Here is a 15,735-nt window from a genome sequence, read left to right on the forward strand (position 1 = left end):
AATTTTCATTTTCCTATGGCTCATAAGGGATGAAAAGGTATTCTCAATAATGCTACACGTTAATGCAATTTATATAGGTGACTAATTATGGCACAAGGATGTGCTTGAAATCCACATCATAAAAATGAATTTAACAAAGAATGTTGATATAAATAATATCTATTTGAAATGCAAGCGGTTTGCATACCTTAAATAGTAACTCACCACAATTAACCAAGGATATATGTTGTAGTGTATTCTTTATTTATATGACACCCACAGCATCTTGTGAGTTGCAAATCCAAAAAGACTACAACACATATTCTAACAAGCCCTAAGAAAAAGCCAACTCATCAACACTTGTCCTAAAACTCATCATTCAAATAGAAATTTCAACCCCATCACCACATGACATTACAATTCATTTGGATCATTACATATTATAGACATAGATAGGGGAAGTCAATTTTTAAAAACTATTACAAATAAAAGATACCAAAAACCTTAAGAAATATTTGACAATATTACCATTAGATATATGATTCGTCACAATATTTCCCCCTCTACTTTCAATTGCAAAAAAAAATAAAAAATAAAAGAACATGTCAATTAGAAAATATAAAATTAATTCAATAAAATTTGAAATAGTACAAACCGAGAGGAAATTTTTTGATGCTACTCTTTTCTAAAAAAGACTAATATGAATTATGTTAAATGACAACAATAAACTCCTACATTGTAAATAGGGACTAATAAATCTAAAGTAATTTTGATTGATAAAAATATAATAGTTATTTATAACTATTTAATATAAATAATAGAGGGGGTGAAGGACAAGCGAACCTACTGGATAGAACATAACTACTTTAGAAGATCATCAAACTTAATCAATTCACCCCTTGGTATTGGTCTTTCCCATGAAACATCATTTTGCATTTGGGGAAATGGACACAACATTACAAATGCAAATGGGTCATGTGTTATAGACTCTAAAATGCCTTGTCATCCTTGATTAGTATGCGCTTCTTATTAAAATCAATTTGCTATCCTCCGGCCCAACTTCTTAAACAATCCTCCTTGTACTATTTCACCATTGTTCAACTGTTTCTTGTATTTTCATTCATTAATTTTCAACATTAAAAGTGGATTGACACAAAAGAGATAGAAATCATAATATGTTTAAAAAATAAATATAACAAGCTATAATTAATGTCAGAAAGAAAACTTATAAATAAATATAATCTCAAACATAAAAAAACATCTATGTAACTGGTTAATATTGTATATGTTATTATTATATATCTAAAACATCTATATTAAATATATATAACTGGACACTAGGATCTATAAGTTTCCAGAACACCAACTACTTCGAAAATAAACATATATGATCGTTTATTAAATCTATCATAGAGGAGATTATTGTTGAAAGATCTTCAATAGCTTAACTGGATGAAGATGATGTGCCGCTATTTAAATGGCTGAAACCATATCCTGAAATTAATAAACTCTGCACTGATGGATATCCCTCTAAATTGCCATATGCTGCGCCATTCACAATTCGTTCAAGTACACCCTCCACTTCTCTCATTGTTGGTCTTTCCGCTGGACTATATCTAGTGCACCGCAGCGCCATTCCAATCAAACTAGTCAGCCAGCTACCTTGCTCTGTGGATTCAATGGATCCCTCCACACGCCATTCATCACCTACCATTTCTCTGTCCACCACCTTCTCCAGTGCTTCAGGATACGTTGTTCTCACCCAATTCGGCAAAGCTTTGTTTCCAGTGAACATATCATCTGTGGGCCTCTTACTTGTCACCATTTCAAGGATGACCACACCAAAACTGAAAACATCGCTCTTGGTCGAGACTTGGCCCCGCAATCCATATTCTACAATTGTTCAGAACATTTCATTGATCTTATTAAAACTACTTCCATAAAGTGAAAAAAGTAAAGATACAAATAAAAAAATCGTTTGGACTTCATTGTTGCTGAGAAATTTACCTGGAGCAAGATAGCCTACTGCTCCCTACAGCATAAATGTGCTGCTGCTTGCAGAATCGGTGGAAGACATTAGACGGGCAATCCCGAAATCGGCCACATGGGCTGTCTTGTTCTCATCCATTAAAACATTTGAGGGTTTCAAGTCACAGTGAACAACAGGAAGAGAACAATCGTGGTGTAAATATGCCATTGCGTGTGCCACATCCAGTGCGATGTTCAATCACATCTTTGAAGTCAACCTGCAATCTTGGTGCAGCTGTTGTTCGAGGCTTCCCTTTGACATGAACTGGAGTACCAGAGCCCTGAATTCTAGTGTTGAGCAACAGGACAAGACTTTGACCAGATTGCGGTGTCTGATTATTCTCAGTATTCTGCAGTCTTTGTAGAAATTCTTGTATGGATTTTTAGGGTCCTGGTCGAATATCTTAACAGCTACCAATGTGTTATCAGATAGTAGTCCTCGATCAACCGGACCGAAGCTACCCATCCCTAGCAAATTAGTAGCACTAAATCCGTCTGTTGCTCTATGAAGTTCCTGGGTGGATATTTGCGTGAAAGTTGTTTCCAATAAACTATTTGTGAATGGTGCTCTTTTCGTGTCCCTGAAGAAGGTGTAAAATACGCCTAAAATGAAACACAATGCCAAAAAAGTGCCAATTGAAACAATAACGACAACCTTCCTGTTAAATCCATTTGAACGAGTCCTGGCAGATGTGCAATTTGGTAAATTCAACCAGCCTGAGGCTGCACATAATCCAGGATTTCTCAGAAATGATGCTCCGCTAAGGTTTCTGAATGCTCCTTGATTGGGAACTGATCCATTCAAGTTGTTGTAGGAAAAATTCAGAAGGCGAAGCATAGTGATATTTGCAATAGTTAGTGGCACTGGTCCTGATAGGTTATTGAAGGACAGATCAATGACCTTAAGGCTTTTGAGCTGTCCTATCGATGTTGGCACTCTTCCATTCAACTTGTTTTTGGTCAGGTTCAGATATTGCAGTTCCACGCAACTCCCAATATCTCCAGGGATGGGTTCTGAGAGTTTATTAGCAGAGATATCTATGGCTTGAATATGTTGCATTACTCCCAGTGAAGGCAATCTTCCTGTAAGTGAATTGTGTGAAATATTGAGGTAGAATGTCAGTGAATGGAAGCTTGAGATCTCCACAGGGATATCTCGGGTAAGGCTGTTGTGTGAGAGGTCAATCATCTCCAGACGAAAACATTGTCCAATGGCATCTGGTATCTTTCCAGTTAACTAATTGTAACTGAGGTCCAGTTCCCTTAGCTGTTGGAGACTGCCCATTGATGAAGGAATGTCTCCAGAGATATGATTATGTCGAATCCATAAATATTCCAGGTTTACCAGCTTGCTAAACACTGGTTGAATGCTACCCTGCAATTTGTTGAAGCTCAACTCCAAAAACTGTAGATTCTTCAGATCGCTTATTGCTTTCGGAACTTTGCCAATAACATTGTTATTGTCGAGAGAAAGAAAGGTCAAACCAGAAAGGTTGCCAATTTCTTCCGGTATGGTGCCAATTATATTGTTGCTATTCAAATCAAGTTTTGATAGTTTTGGAGAGAGTTTTCCCATACCTCTTGAGAAGGTGCCACTGAAATGGTTCTGATAGAGACTGAGATATCTGAGAAATGAGCAATTGGTAAGAATATCCAAAACAGATGTTTTGGCAGAGCGTCCACTTGACAAATTATTTTTCTCTAGATTCAGTATTTCCATAGCAGTTAACATTCCAAATTCTTGAGGCACAACACCACTTAGCTGATTGCTACTGAGATCAAGTTCTGAGAGCTGAGAACAATTTCCCAGTGACTTTGGGATTTCCCCACTGAATAGATTTCCTCCAGCAGTAAACCTTTGTAAGTTGGTGAACTTGAGACCGATCTCCAATGGAATGGAGCCCTCGAACTTGTTGAGTTCTAGACCAAGGCAACATAGTTGTTTACAGTTTAAGAGAAGAGGAAGAACATCTTCCTTGAAGTGAAGACGTTGCAGAAAACTCAGCATCCTCTTCTGTCCGGGTATCTCTCCACTCAAATTGTTATCTTCTGTCACAATAATCTGGACCAACGAACAATTTCCTATAGATTCTGGGAGGCTGCCGCCTAAATTATTTCTACCCAAATCAATCTTTTTTAATTTGGGAAGTTTATTGCCTATATCCTCTGGAATTGTCCCTACAAGCCTGTTGTGCAGTATAGACTCAAGAATTTCAATTCGGTGCAGTTCATGAGAGAAGATGGAAATTGATCCGCCAAGGCTATTTTCATCCAACTCTAGTACCTCCAGTAGCGTAAGTGAACCGAATTCTGCTGGAATGTAGCCATAAAAAGAATTCGAATATAAACTCAACATCTCCAAAGAAGAACAGTTTCCCAGAGCCTTGGGAATGCCACCAGTAAAGCTATTGTTCCCCAACTTAAGCTGCCTCAGTTGCTGCAATTGGCCAATATCTTGCGGGATGCTACCATTGAGTTTGTTGAAACGCACATTCAGGTGGTCTAACCTAGACAATCTTGTGAAAATTTCAGATGGAATTGGTCCCTCGAACATATTCTCGCTGAGTGACAAGTAACGCAATCTCGTGCAGTTACTCAGAGACCTGGTAATTTCTCCCAAAAGCCAATTTCTTCTCAGTATCAACACTCTTAAATCCCCAAGAACACCGAGTTTACGAGGGATCCGTCCAGTTAAAAGGTTACAACCAATATTTATGGTTTTGAGCGCAGAACAATTTGCCTGTTCTTTTGGGATGACACCTGTCAAATTATTTGAACCGAGCATGAGTTTTTCTAATTTGTGCAACGAACTGCAACGAACTCAGCTCTTCTGGAATGGGGCCAGACAAATAATTACTAGCAATTGCACCTTGGTGTGCAATGGTTACGCCGAATAGGTGTGGAAGGTCAATCACAAAAAAAATCGTCTATTTTTACATACATTTGTGAAGTACATGAGGTAAATTAATAAAGATGATTTAGAAAATATTGAAGAGATAAACATATAGAGAGGGAGATAGAGAGGCAAAGACATATAGAAGTAGAGGTCTAGGAAGAAGGATGAGAGGTAGAAATGGAGATATATGAATAGGTGTTGGTAAACAGATTTGTTGCTTTAAGAAACTTTCTTGAAAAACTCTGTTTTGCCCTGTAATTAGCAACAAAGCGTTCACAACAGTTGAAGAATCACAAAGAAATGGTAATTCTTCTCTGCGTTTGAGAGGGGCAGCTCCCTCGTATAATGGGGATATTTGGATTTTTCGAAAATTTAAAGAACGAACAATAAAGAAAGATTGAACGCCATACAAGGTATGAATCTAGTTTCAAATAAATTCCATATAATCAAGTTTGAGATACCACAACTTGAAATAATCTTCTTCACATTCAATGTTAAAGGGAAAGCATTAGGTAATCATCAATTAAACATAAGAACATTGATAATAACCCATGAGAATAAGTTGAACACACATCCAAATTGATCTCTATTGCTTAATTTCTTGAATAATACTATCCAAGTCTCTCATACAAAGCTTGTGAAAAAGTGGAATCCCTTCACATTCAATAATAATGAGGTATATATAGGTGAAGTGGTAACCACCTGAGGTAACTACCCTAACCACCTTTATAACTGCTTTATAACTTCCTCAACCACTTGAAATAACTTCCTCAACTTTGGGAAAAATAACTACTTAGAATAACTACCCAAAATGAGAACTTAGGATAACTACCTCATATGAAAAGAGCCAAGATTATCTTTTATTACAATACAGAAATAGAGATGAGAGAAAGGAAACTCGATCATGAGAGTTATTTACAAAGAAAGACAAAAACATGATGCGAGTAACACAAAAAAAATGGAGACTATACAAAATGCAACTCTGCACTTATTTTAAGCTAACTCCTTGTGCTGCCGATGAGGCTGTCACTTCTGTAGGCACATTATGTTGTCCAAGTCCTTTGTCTCTAAAGATTCTGAAAAGTCGGATGGCTGAAGTGACAGATTTACCTTTGGGAATTAGGATGTTGCCTATCCTCATTTTCCATGTCTTCAAGTTTCTATGAATGCCACTTAGTTCTATCACCATGCTGAGTATCTGAGACATAGAGACTCTCAAGGAAGAGTAAATATCAATCAATTTTTCCATGGTATTTTCATTGAAGTTTGTCCTATTAAAAAGCTGCTGATCTACCATGTTCTGGAAGCTATTCTGTAACACCTGCAAATCTTCCATCAATGTCACATCTGGGAAAAGAGCAGTGAGTTGTCCCTGGAGTTTGGTACACACTTGATCACATAAAAGCATGAGCTTTTCTAATTCTGATGAAACTTGATCTATGATCACTAGTTTCCAGTTAATGCTTTCTATCCATATTTCTAGATAATCTTTTTCATTACTAGGCAGGATTTTCTCAATTGCAAGGGTGTCCATTCCAATTTCTATCATTTGTTTCAAATCATTCACAATTTCCTTCTAAGCTGTTTCCTCTTTCTTGACATTCTTCAAGTCTTTCTCAATAGTATTTTTCTTTATTACGGCCTCATCATGGATAGATTTTGCTTGGACTAGGAAATCACATGAAAGAGTTTTGACCTTTTCTACCCAACCTTCAATTACCTTTCCATAGGCTTGGTACTTTTGAAGATTATCCATAACATTCCTTTCAATTACTCCTTCTGGTGTCAATATAATTGGCTGGCGATCTACACTTAGTGGCATAGTGGAGGTATCAACTACGGATTTCAAGTAAGAAGACAAAGTGTACACTTGTTGTTTCAATTGATCCATGGATTGTTTATCCTTTTCACTTCTCTCCACCATTCTAGCTGCCATCACATTAAAGTTCTAAATATCAGACTCATGAGAAGAAGGTCCCATATCAATCTTTGTCACAACAAAGTCCGCAGAGGTGGCCTCATTTATATCTTTCTCAGATATGGGTTCAGCAATCTCTAAGCACATATTCTTTGAATTTGGATCAGTCTTTATTCTTGAGGATACTTTGAGTTTCTTCAGTTTTTCAGCTCTTCCAAAGAGATCAGATATGCTACTAAATTTAGGTACCACTAGCTTTTCTACCTTCCTCTTCTCCAATAGACTTTGTTCTAACCATGGGAAAGAAGAATTTTCTGTAGACTCTTGGATGATTTCTTGTCTTGCTACCATTGTTGTTGTCACCTCTCTGATTTCTTCAAATTGATCACTTGGATTGCTTGGAAATGATGAATCCATGACTAAAGTATTTTGTTGTGCTTCTTGTCATAGGGATTCAATAGGAACTGAGGGAGATATGGAATGCATTCCATCATCAAATCTTGTGTCATCCAGAATTTCCACTAGAACTTGATCCTTTACTTGACTTGCAATAGAATTTTCTTCTATGTCTTTTTCTCTGGATTTCTTCCTCTTTTGTCAGGGTTCATCACCACATGTGTTTTGAAGATTGTTCCTCCTTGGAGGGTCTTCATCTCCATCACTTCCTTGAGTATTCTGGTAAGAAGGAGTATCCCTAGCTGGAGTATGGGAAGAATGCAGTGACGTAGAGCTCTCAAGCTGACTTCCTTTCCTTCTTGGAGTTTCCTTTGTTGGTTTGGTAGCAGTCATTCGAGTAATCTTCTTCTTAATCTAGGCTTCAGAATTCTTGATTACAAAACTTGTTCTTTCTCTGACATCTCTCATTTCTGGATCTGCCCAATTCAAATTGGGAAGTGGTTGGGACTGGACTTGCTCAAAATAGATAGGATCAATCAAATCAGATCCATCATCTTCAATGCCTTCTATGGTCTATTCCATCTTGAAATCATTCATTTGCTTCAAAGTCAACCTTGTCCAATCTCTTTTTCTAACCTCGAACTCATCTTCAAAATCCTCCCAAAAGTCTTCAAGATGAGGAAAATGAAAATAGCCAGGACCTAACTTTAAGCTGTTCTTGACATAATCCTTACTATCAAAAGGAAATCTCATCTGATATGGATACAAGTTGACCTTGGATAAAGCTTTTTCTATCTCATCTGCTCTTGAACTTGACTCACATCTATAGTGCCTGAGACAAATGGGAAAGGCTACCCCCTTATTCTTTCTATCTCTACATTTCTTTTGAACTGAAACCAATTGCCGACAAAGCTCAGCTAAAATGAGCTTATCATCAACATATCTGGGTAGCTTGTGTGGATAACCTTCAAATCCTCCTACTCGAAGATAGGTAAATCTCGAAAACTGGATGAAGAAACTTCCATATTTCTTTATCAATTTAATGGCTTCCTTTGATATTCTGGTGGCAATGTCTCCTTGTAATAACCTTACTGCCCACATTGTGAAAGCATCATTCACCCGCCTGAAATACACAAAGCTTTCCTCAATTTGAAATTGCTTGTAATAATGGTAAACTTGAGTATCTTGATTTAGGACACCATTAGTACTTAACCCTGGCCATGACCTCAAATTAGCAATAGCATCTATCAAGTTAGAGATCATATGGAAGCATTGACTTGTTTTGAAGTGCACTAACTGGTCATGTATGCAGTTGCTGATGAGATGGCACCAGTCAATAAATTGCTTACCGACAGAGATGACTGTTATGAAGAGGTACATCCAGATTTCGAACTCAGTGGAGCCAGGACTTCCTGTCACTCTATGGAGTAACAAAATCAAGTAACAAATCTCTTTGATGAAAAGAGAACGATGGAGTGTTTTTGGAAGCTGAGACTATCCTCCTCGTGGTGCGACCATCCATTCTTTAACCAAATTGTTGAGGCATTTGCTTCTATTATCACTGAAGTATTTGTAAGCTTTTTGCTTATCGATGTGAGTGAACTTTTCCTTATATGGCAAACAAAGAATAATAGCTATTGAAATTCCGTCAAGTTTGGCCATTAAGGATCCGTCTGCAGCTCTTATCTCTCTCGCATCTGGATTATATCTTTTTGAGCATTCTAGTACCAAATCTGTACATTGAATTGATATGGGAAAACATGCTGCTTCAATCAAGCCGCTTCCTGCCACTATAAGACAATTTTGATCTGTCAACTTCCATGAAGAACTTTTTGATCTCCTGCAAATTTATGTGCCCAATCTTGGTATCATGAACCTCTGGAATCATGGTGGTGAACATCGGGGCATACTCATAGTCTTGAGCCTTGTATTTCATGATGATGTGTTTTGTAGATTCTTATACTAAGAAGTTCTAAAGCGTCTTTTTATTACCAATTGCAGCAAATTGGAAATTTGTAAACAATGTTTAAAAATATCTCTTGACTCCCTCTTATCCCATAGGGTTGAAAGCTTGAAAGATCATTTAAAACAACACCGTGCTACTATTAGAATCATTGCATTACGTTTTTTTTGGGATAGTTTATTAAACAAATCATATCTCTCATTCTCAATATTTCATGATATTTGATGCAACTCCTCCTTCAATCTGTATTTGGAAAGAATACTTATAACATATTTAAAGTTCCTTGTGATAGCAAGCATAGGTTTTGAAGTAAACCGACCTAGTATTCTTCAATGCATGAATGATATCGATTTGAACTGAAACTTACATAAGTTCCTTTATAATCAATGTCGATGTCCCATATCCTGTAGGGACACCCGAATCATAATCATGGTGTTCTATATCGTGTTGATGAAACCACATTTCAAGAACCTAAATCCGCCACCAGCAGCTCGGGTTCCCCTCCCCCGATGAACACATCAACAGACCCAGGTGATCTTACGCCCCAATCAGTGTCCAATCCGATAAGGATAGGAGTGATAGGAGTTTTAGAGGGGGGTAACCAGCGCGCTAGAGAGTTGTTTGCTCATAGGGCGTGTTCCACTCGAACCACCACTGTAAGATGACATCTTCTCTGAAATGTTGCAAGTCGACTGGAGCACTTCTAATTGCGATGTGAGACAAATGACATCACCAAAATGCAAATAGAAGCGATATCATCGATGACTAAGGAGAAACAATATTGCCTAAGGTGGCAGAATACACTTTGCACTTTCGTAGAATGACATCTCCTCAAGGCATGCTGTGGGAGCAAGGAGATTACTGGCAAAAAAAAACAAAAAAAACATGGAATTTGGTTGTAGCACAGGCGAAATATTATTCACTTGCTTGAGTATTTCTAACATCTTATCAACATACCCAACATCTTCAATACCTACGAGTGGTCTTCAATACCTGCGAGTGGAGTTAGAGAGCACGACAGCATGCATATCTATTGGCATGCAAAGAAAATGGTGGAAGTAGTTATAAAACCGATTTCCACCATCCTTCCAGGCCACATGGTGTATCCAATCCGCCAGATGGACGTTCAAGGGGAAGGCGTTGTCTTTTGAAATACTCTCATCTTGCCGATGAGAATAGAGAGGATGAAATGAATGGTAAACTTGTTAAAGTTGGCCAACTCACCGATCAATATTTAAACCTTTCTCTGAAGAAACCTATCGGTCACTTATGTTATTCACCAACTTAGTGGTAACAACCAACTCACTTTTTGAACTTGGTGGATATGGGCACTTTGATTATCCTACTAACCTGCCACTAATACTTGGTCAACTGCCAGCTTAGACCGTTGATGATCATGTTTTACTTTAAACTCTTTGAAAATGCCAATAGGAATCCAAGACAATACAATATTATCATTCATTTATTGGCAATTCGAGTGATCATTTAACTTAAAGTTTAGAAGTCAACATGTTACTTTGAATCACATCCTTTACTTTGAAAATGTTCATAGGATTGCAAATACAAATACAAAGAGTTTCTCGATTTTCTCAAAAACATGATTTGTGACCCTTCACCATCATAGCGTGAAGTACAATTATGACTTTTAAAGCTTGGGCGAACTTTGGGAATTCACGTATATTCCTTGTTTTTTTTTAACGAATACATCCAAATATATGACGAACCATTCACACTAAAGTGACCCATTTTTACATGGAAATGAAGAAGAATTATAGTTGTCAAATTTACAATTAGGATCAACAGCTAGCTCTGACTGGGGACAAGGACTAAAAGGGACGATGAAGGAACCCATAATCTTTGGTTGACAAAGGTCAGTGTATTATTCATTGGGCAACAAAGTCAAACTGATTGGTGCACTACTTTACTTGGAACAAGGAGGGAGAAACAAGCCAAAAAGGAGAGAGAACAACACACACACAAACTAAAGGGAACAAAGCCAAAACTCCTGGCTAAGCTATATACAAGACGAAAGGCAAATGAGCTTATGGATTATATAATTTTAAGTGTTGCCCATTATAAGGAAGGGGCATATGTGTGCCATCTACGTATGCCAGATAGAATGAATTTGTACCACAGACTTGCCTGACTTGAAAAGGTCCTCTCCAAAGTGAATCAAATTTACCATGTAATCCCTTTGGTTCTCTTCGTTTATCCCATAATAGGACCAGATCGCCAACTTGAAAAGATCTTTCCCTTGCTTCCTGGTCAAACAGTTCTTTCACTCGCATTTGATGTTCTCTGATTCTATCCACCACTGTTTCTCTTTGCTCTTCCATTTTAGTTAAGTACAATATCTGTTTTTTCAGTGCATCTCTAAATTCATGATTTTCGACTACTTCTTGCAACTTAAGAGAAGCTAACTCCAATGGAATAGGTAATCTAGCTTTCGCACCAAAAACTAATTCGAATGGAGACATCTTGATAGCCCTCTTCTTCGTAGTATGATCAGCCCACAGTGCTTCATATAGATACTTATGCCACGTTCTCTGATTTTTATCGACTAACTTGCGGAGAATAGTGATGATATTCTTATTGCTCGCTTCAGCTTGACCATTTCCTTGAGGATAATAGTCAGATTCATGTGAAAGTATAACTCCATACTTGTAACAGAAAGGCGATATTTCATAAGAGGAGAAATTGGTAGCATTATCGGTGACGATTTTCTACGGAACTCTATATCTTATAAGAATGTTTTGTTTGATGAAGTCACAAACTACTTCTGATGTTGTTTGTCTAACTGGAGCTGCTTCAACCCACTTGGTGAAATAATCAGTGGCTACCAAGATGTATGTATGACCCGCACTGGAAAGAGGATGAATTGGACCGATAAAATCTAGTCCCCACTACTGAAATGGTTCTTCAATAATCACAGGTTTCAAAGGTAGGGCAGCAAGTTGTACTCTTCCCTTGAATTTTTGACATGCATCGCATCTCTTTACCCACTCATCCACATCCTTGAACATTCCAGGCCAATAATAGCAATTTCTCAATATTTTGAAAGCCGTTATTGAGGAAGAAAAATGCCCTCCACAAGCTTCATTATGAAAGAACTGAAGGAGCTTCTTTCTTTGTTCTTTGTCTACACACCTAAGAAATGTGCCATCTATTCCTTTTTTATAAAGAAAATCACCCCAAATAATATATTTAGCAACTTTTAACTTGATAGTCCATTTCTCCCTAGGGGTGAGATGAGCAGGACATTCTCCATATGTGAGAAAATGTGCTATGTTAGAAAACCACTCATCCATGGTGCTGACAAATAAAACCAAAGGTAATTCAGACTCTTGAGCAACATTCCAATTAGAATTATTCTCAACTATTAGCTTACACAACCCACGCCCGCGAACAAGCTTGGTTGGTTTGATATCGATATCATACTCTTGAACCTTTGCAATCCAAGAGGTTTGCTTGCTCATACCAATTTCTTGTTGTGTGAGTATGGTCTTCACTACAGTATCTGGGACATACACTATAGAATGAGAATTTAGAACATAAAAGCGAAATTGCTTCATATCCTTGACCACTGCATAAGCTTGCTTTTCAACTAGAGAATACTTCAATTCATGCTTTTTCAGTGGAATACTCATAAAAGAAATCGGTGCTTCAATGTTTTCATTATGATGTTGGGTCAATATTGTGGATAAGGTAGTGTCAGAAGCATAACAATATACATTGAAATCTTTGGAGAAATCTGGATAAACCAATGTAGGTGCATCCGCAATGGCTAACTTGATCTGATTGAAAGCCCTTTTTCCTTCATCTAACCACTTGAATGTGGCATCGCCTCTCATCATCTCAACAATGGACTTTGTAATTTCTGAGAAATTAGGAATGAATTTTCTTATAAAATTAATCTGGCCAAAGAAAGAGCGAACACCAGGCTTACTGGAAGGTAACGGTAACTGCTGAATGGCTTTGACTCGCTCTAGATTAATATGAATACCTTCTTTCGAAACAATGTGACCTAACAATTTCCCTTCTGTCACTCCAAAAATGGATTTCTTTGGGTTCAATGAAATACCTTGTTGCCTGCAATGTTGTAGCACACACTCCAAATGATAAGCATGTTCTTCACGTTTCTTGGAGAAAACAGTTAAGTCATTTAGGTATACAACAATAATTTTATTTCTTAAGTCACCAAAAGAAAGATCCATTGCACGTTGAAAGGTGGCACCAGCATTAATCAAACCGAAAGGCATATGGTTATAGGCAAATGTTCCCCACGGAGTAGTGAAAGCTGTCTTATGCTGATCATCTTGTTTTACACCGATTTGATTATATCCAGAAAAACCATCAAGCATCGACATCATCTCAGAACCAGAGACAGTTTGAAGGAGATGGTCCATTATTGGTAAGGGATAGTTGTCTTTAAGAGATGCTTGATTGAGATTGCGAAAATCAACACAAATTCTTATCTCGCCATTCTTCTTTCTGATAGGCACTATATTTGCAACCCATGTGGAATGATGGATTGGGTAAATGATTTTAGCCTTTAACATTTTATCTACTTCCACAAAGATTGCATCTGCTATCTTTGGATTGAATTGCCTTTGTTTTTGCCTGAATGGGGATGAATCAGGCTTAAGAGGAATATGATGCTTAAATTCGCCATTCATGAACACTTTGAGATCATCATAGCACCATGCGGATACATCAATATAGCTATTCAACAAATCAATGATGACTTTTCTTTCCTTGTGGTACAAGCATTTTCCAATTAAAACAATCTTGGGATCATTTTCAAAACCAATATTTACTTTTTCTATATCTGGAGAACTTGAGGGCTTCTTTTCATCATTCTTTACAAACTGATCGTTCTTATCAAAGAGACTCTCAAGAGTGACTAATCCCTTAGGAATAGTATTTCCCTTTAGTTGCAAAATCTCTGATTCTTTATCTTCTTCTTTTACATTTTGTTGGCTTGTCAAAGATTGATTACCATCAAAGGACAAATTTGAGAAGGTTCTGGTGCCCTCTAAAAATGAGATGATATGCTTATCATCATCAAAAACTTGCCAATTATGATTATTATCTGGCACACTAGGTCGGTAGATCATTTCCGCTATATACACATCTTTTTCAAACTTAGGATGGGGCAGTAATAAAGAGGCTGAAACAACAAGAGAATCTGCCATTGTATTTTGTTCTCTTGGGAAGGCTTGTATGGAAAAAGCATCAAAACTTTCGATCTCATCCCATACTTTGTTTTGATAAGACTTGAGCCTTTTATTCTTAGTCTGATATTGACTTCTCACCGGGTTGACAACTAGTTCAGCATCTCCCATAACTTGTAACTTCTTGATTCCTTTTTCTTTGGCAAATTCCAAACCTAGAAGAAGAGCTTCATATTCTGCTGTATTATTGCTAGTATCAAATGCGAGCTTGTAGGCTTTAGGAAACTTTTCCCCTTGAGGAGATATCAACACCACACCAGCACCTGAACCGGAAGATGAAGAACTTCCATCAAATTGCATTACCCAAAGTTCTGCGGATATGTCAGGAGCTAGAATTTCAGGAACATTCTCCTTCTTTGATGAGATCATATATGTACCTGGGCCAATTTCAACATATAATATTTCAGCTCTTGGATCATCAGATTTGAGAACTGTGTATTTGGCTTTGGGTTCTGGGTCCAATCTAACTTTCTTGTTGCCAAGAGGTATCAAGGCATGTGACCAATCTAATTGAATCTCTCCACCCAAATCTTTACAGAAAGTATGGCTTAAGAGCATACCATAGCTGGCTGGAATATTGGAAACCAAGATGTTAAGTTTCAACTTCTTTTGAGGATGAGCAGCTAAAACAACTTGAGCATCCTTAATTTGTCCGACCAAGGGTACTTGCTTTGATTCCATTGAGAACACTTTACCAGTAGGTTTATTTAAAGATAGGCCTAGTGCATGAGCAACTTTGGAAGGCATTACGTTATCAGATGCACCAGAATCTATAATACAGTTACTCAACTTACAACCTACAATGTATAAGGAAATATAGAAAGGATCTAGCTTATTAGAAAAGGAAGTAGCAAAAAGAGATGATTCCTTTGAAATGAACCCCTCTTGCTCATCCTCATCAAAATTCTCTCCTGATTCTTGATGTACGTCTGAGTGAGGTTGCTTGAAATCCTTTTTGATACAATGCACCAATTTATCCAATTGCTGCGGATTCTTCTTAAGATACTCAAATTGAGAAATTTGCACCTTAGTCTTTTTACAATATTCAATGAAATCAAAAGAATCTTCAAAAGAGGAATCACCTTATTCAACTTCTTTTTCAGCTTTTCTTGATGATCCTAGTTCTTCTTTACTTTGTTTCCTGGAAAGAATTTGCTGAGGAACCTCATCCACCTCTTTGTCTTTTGTAGCTAACTTAGCTTTCTCCCCGAGCTTCTGGCGCCAATTCTTTGTAAACACATTACATGAATGATTATTTATGTCACTATCTTTCTCATTTTCCTCGCCAGACTCATATTCTAAAAAGTTAACTGTAGGTGGA

At 37.4% G+C, this 15,735-nt stretch overlaps 2 protein-coding genes across 2 annotated transcripts; both read right to left on the reverse strand.

Annotated features, from left to right (window-relative positions):
- Nucleotides 1-1,423: 1,423 nt before the first annotated feature.
- Nucleotides 1,424-2,176, reverse strand: LOC131858165 (putative leucine-rich repeat receptor-like serine/threonine-protein kinase At2g24130). Its single transcript, XM_059211257.1, has 2 exons — nt 2,029-2,176; nt 1,424-1,872 (listed from the first exon to the last, which is right to left on the reverse strand). The coding sequence occupies exons 1-2, from the start codon at nt 2,174-2,176 to the stop codon at nt 1,424-1,426; spliced, it is 597 nt and encodes a 198-aa protein (XP_059067240.1).
- A 30-nt stretch (nt 2,177-2,206) lies between these two features.
- On the reverse strand, nt 2,207-3,196 carry LOC131858166 (receptor kinase-like protein Xa21). Its single transcript, XM_059211259.1, has one exon. The coding sequence runs from the start codon at nt 3,194-3,196 to the stop codon at nt 2,207-2,209; it is 990 nt and encodes a 329-aa protein (XP_059067242.1).
- Between the last annotated feature and the right edge of the window lie 12,539 nt (nt 3,197-15,735).

Source organism: Cryptomeria japonica, chromosome 1 (assembly GCF_030272615.1).
Source record: "Cryptomeria japonica chromosome 1, Sugi_1.0, whole genome shotgun sequence".
NCBI lineage: Eukaryota > Viridiplantae > Streptophyta > Pinopsida > Cupressales > Cupressaceae > Cryptomeria > Cryptomeria japonica.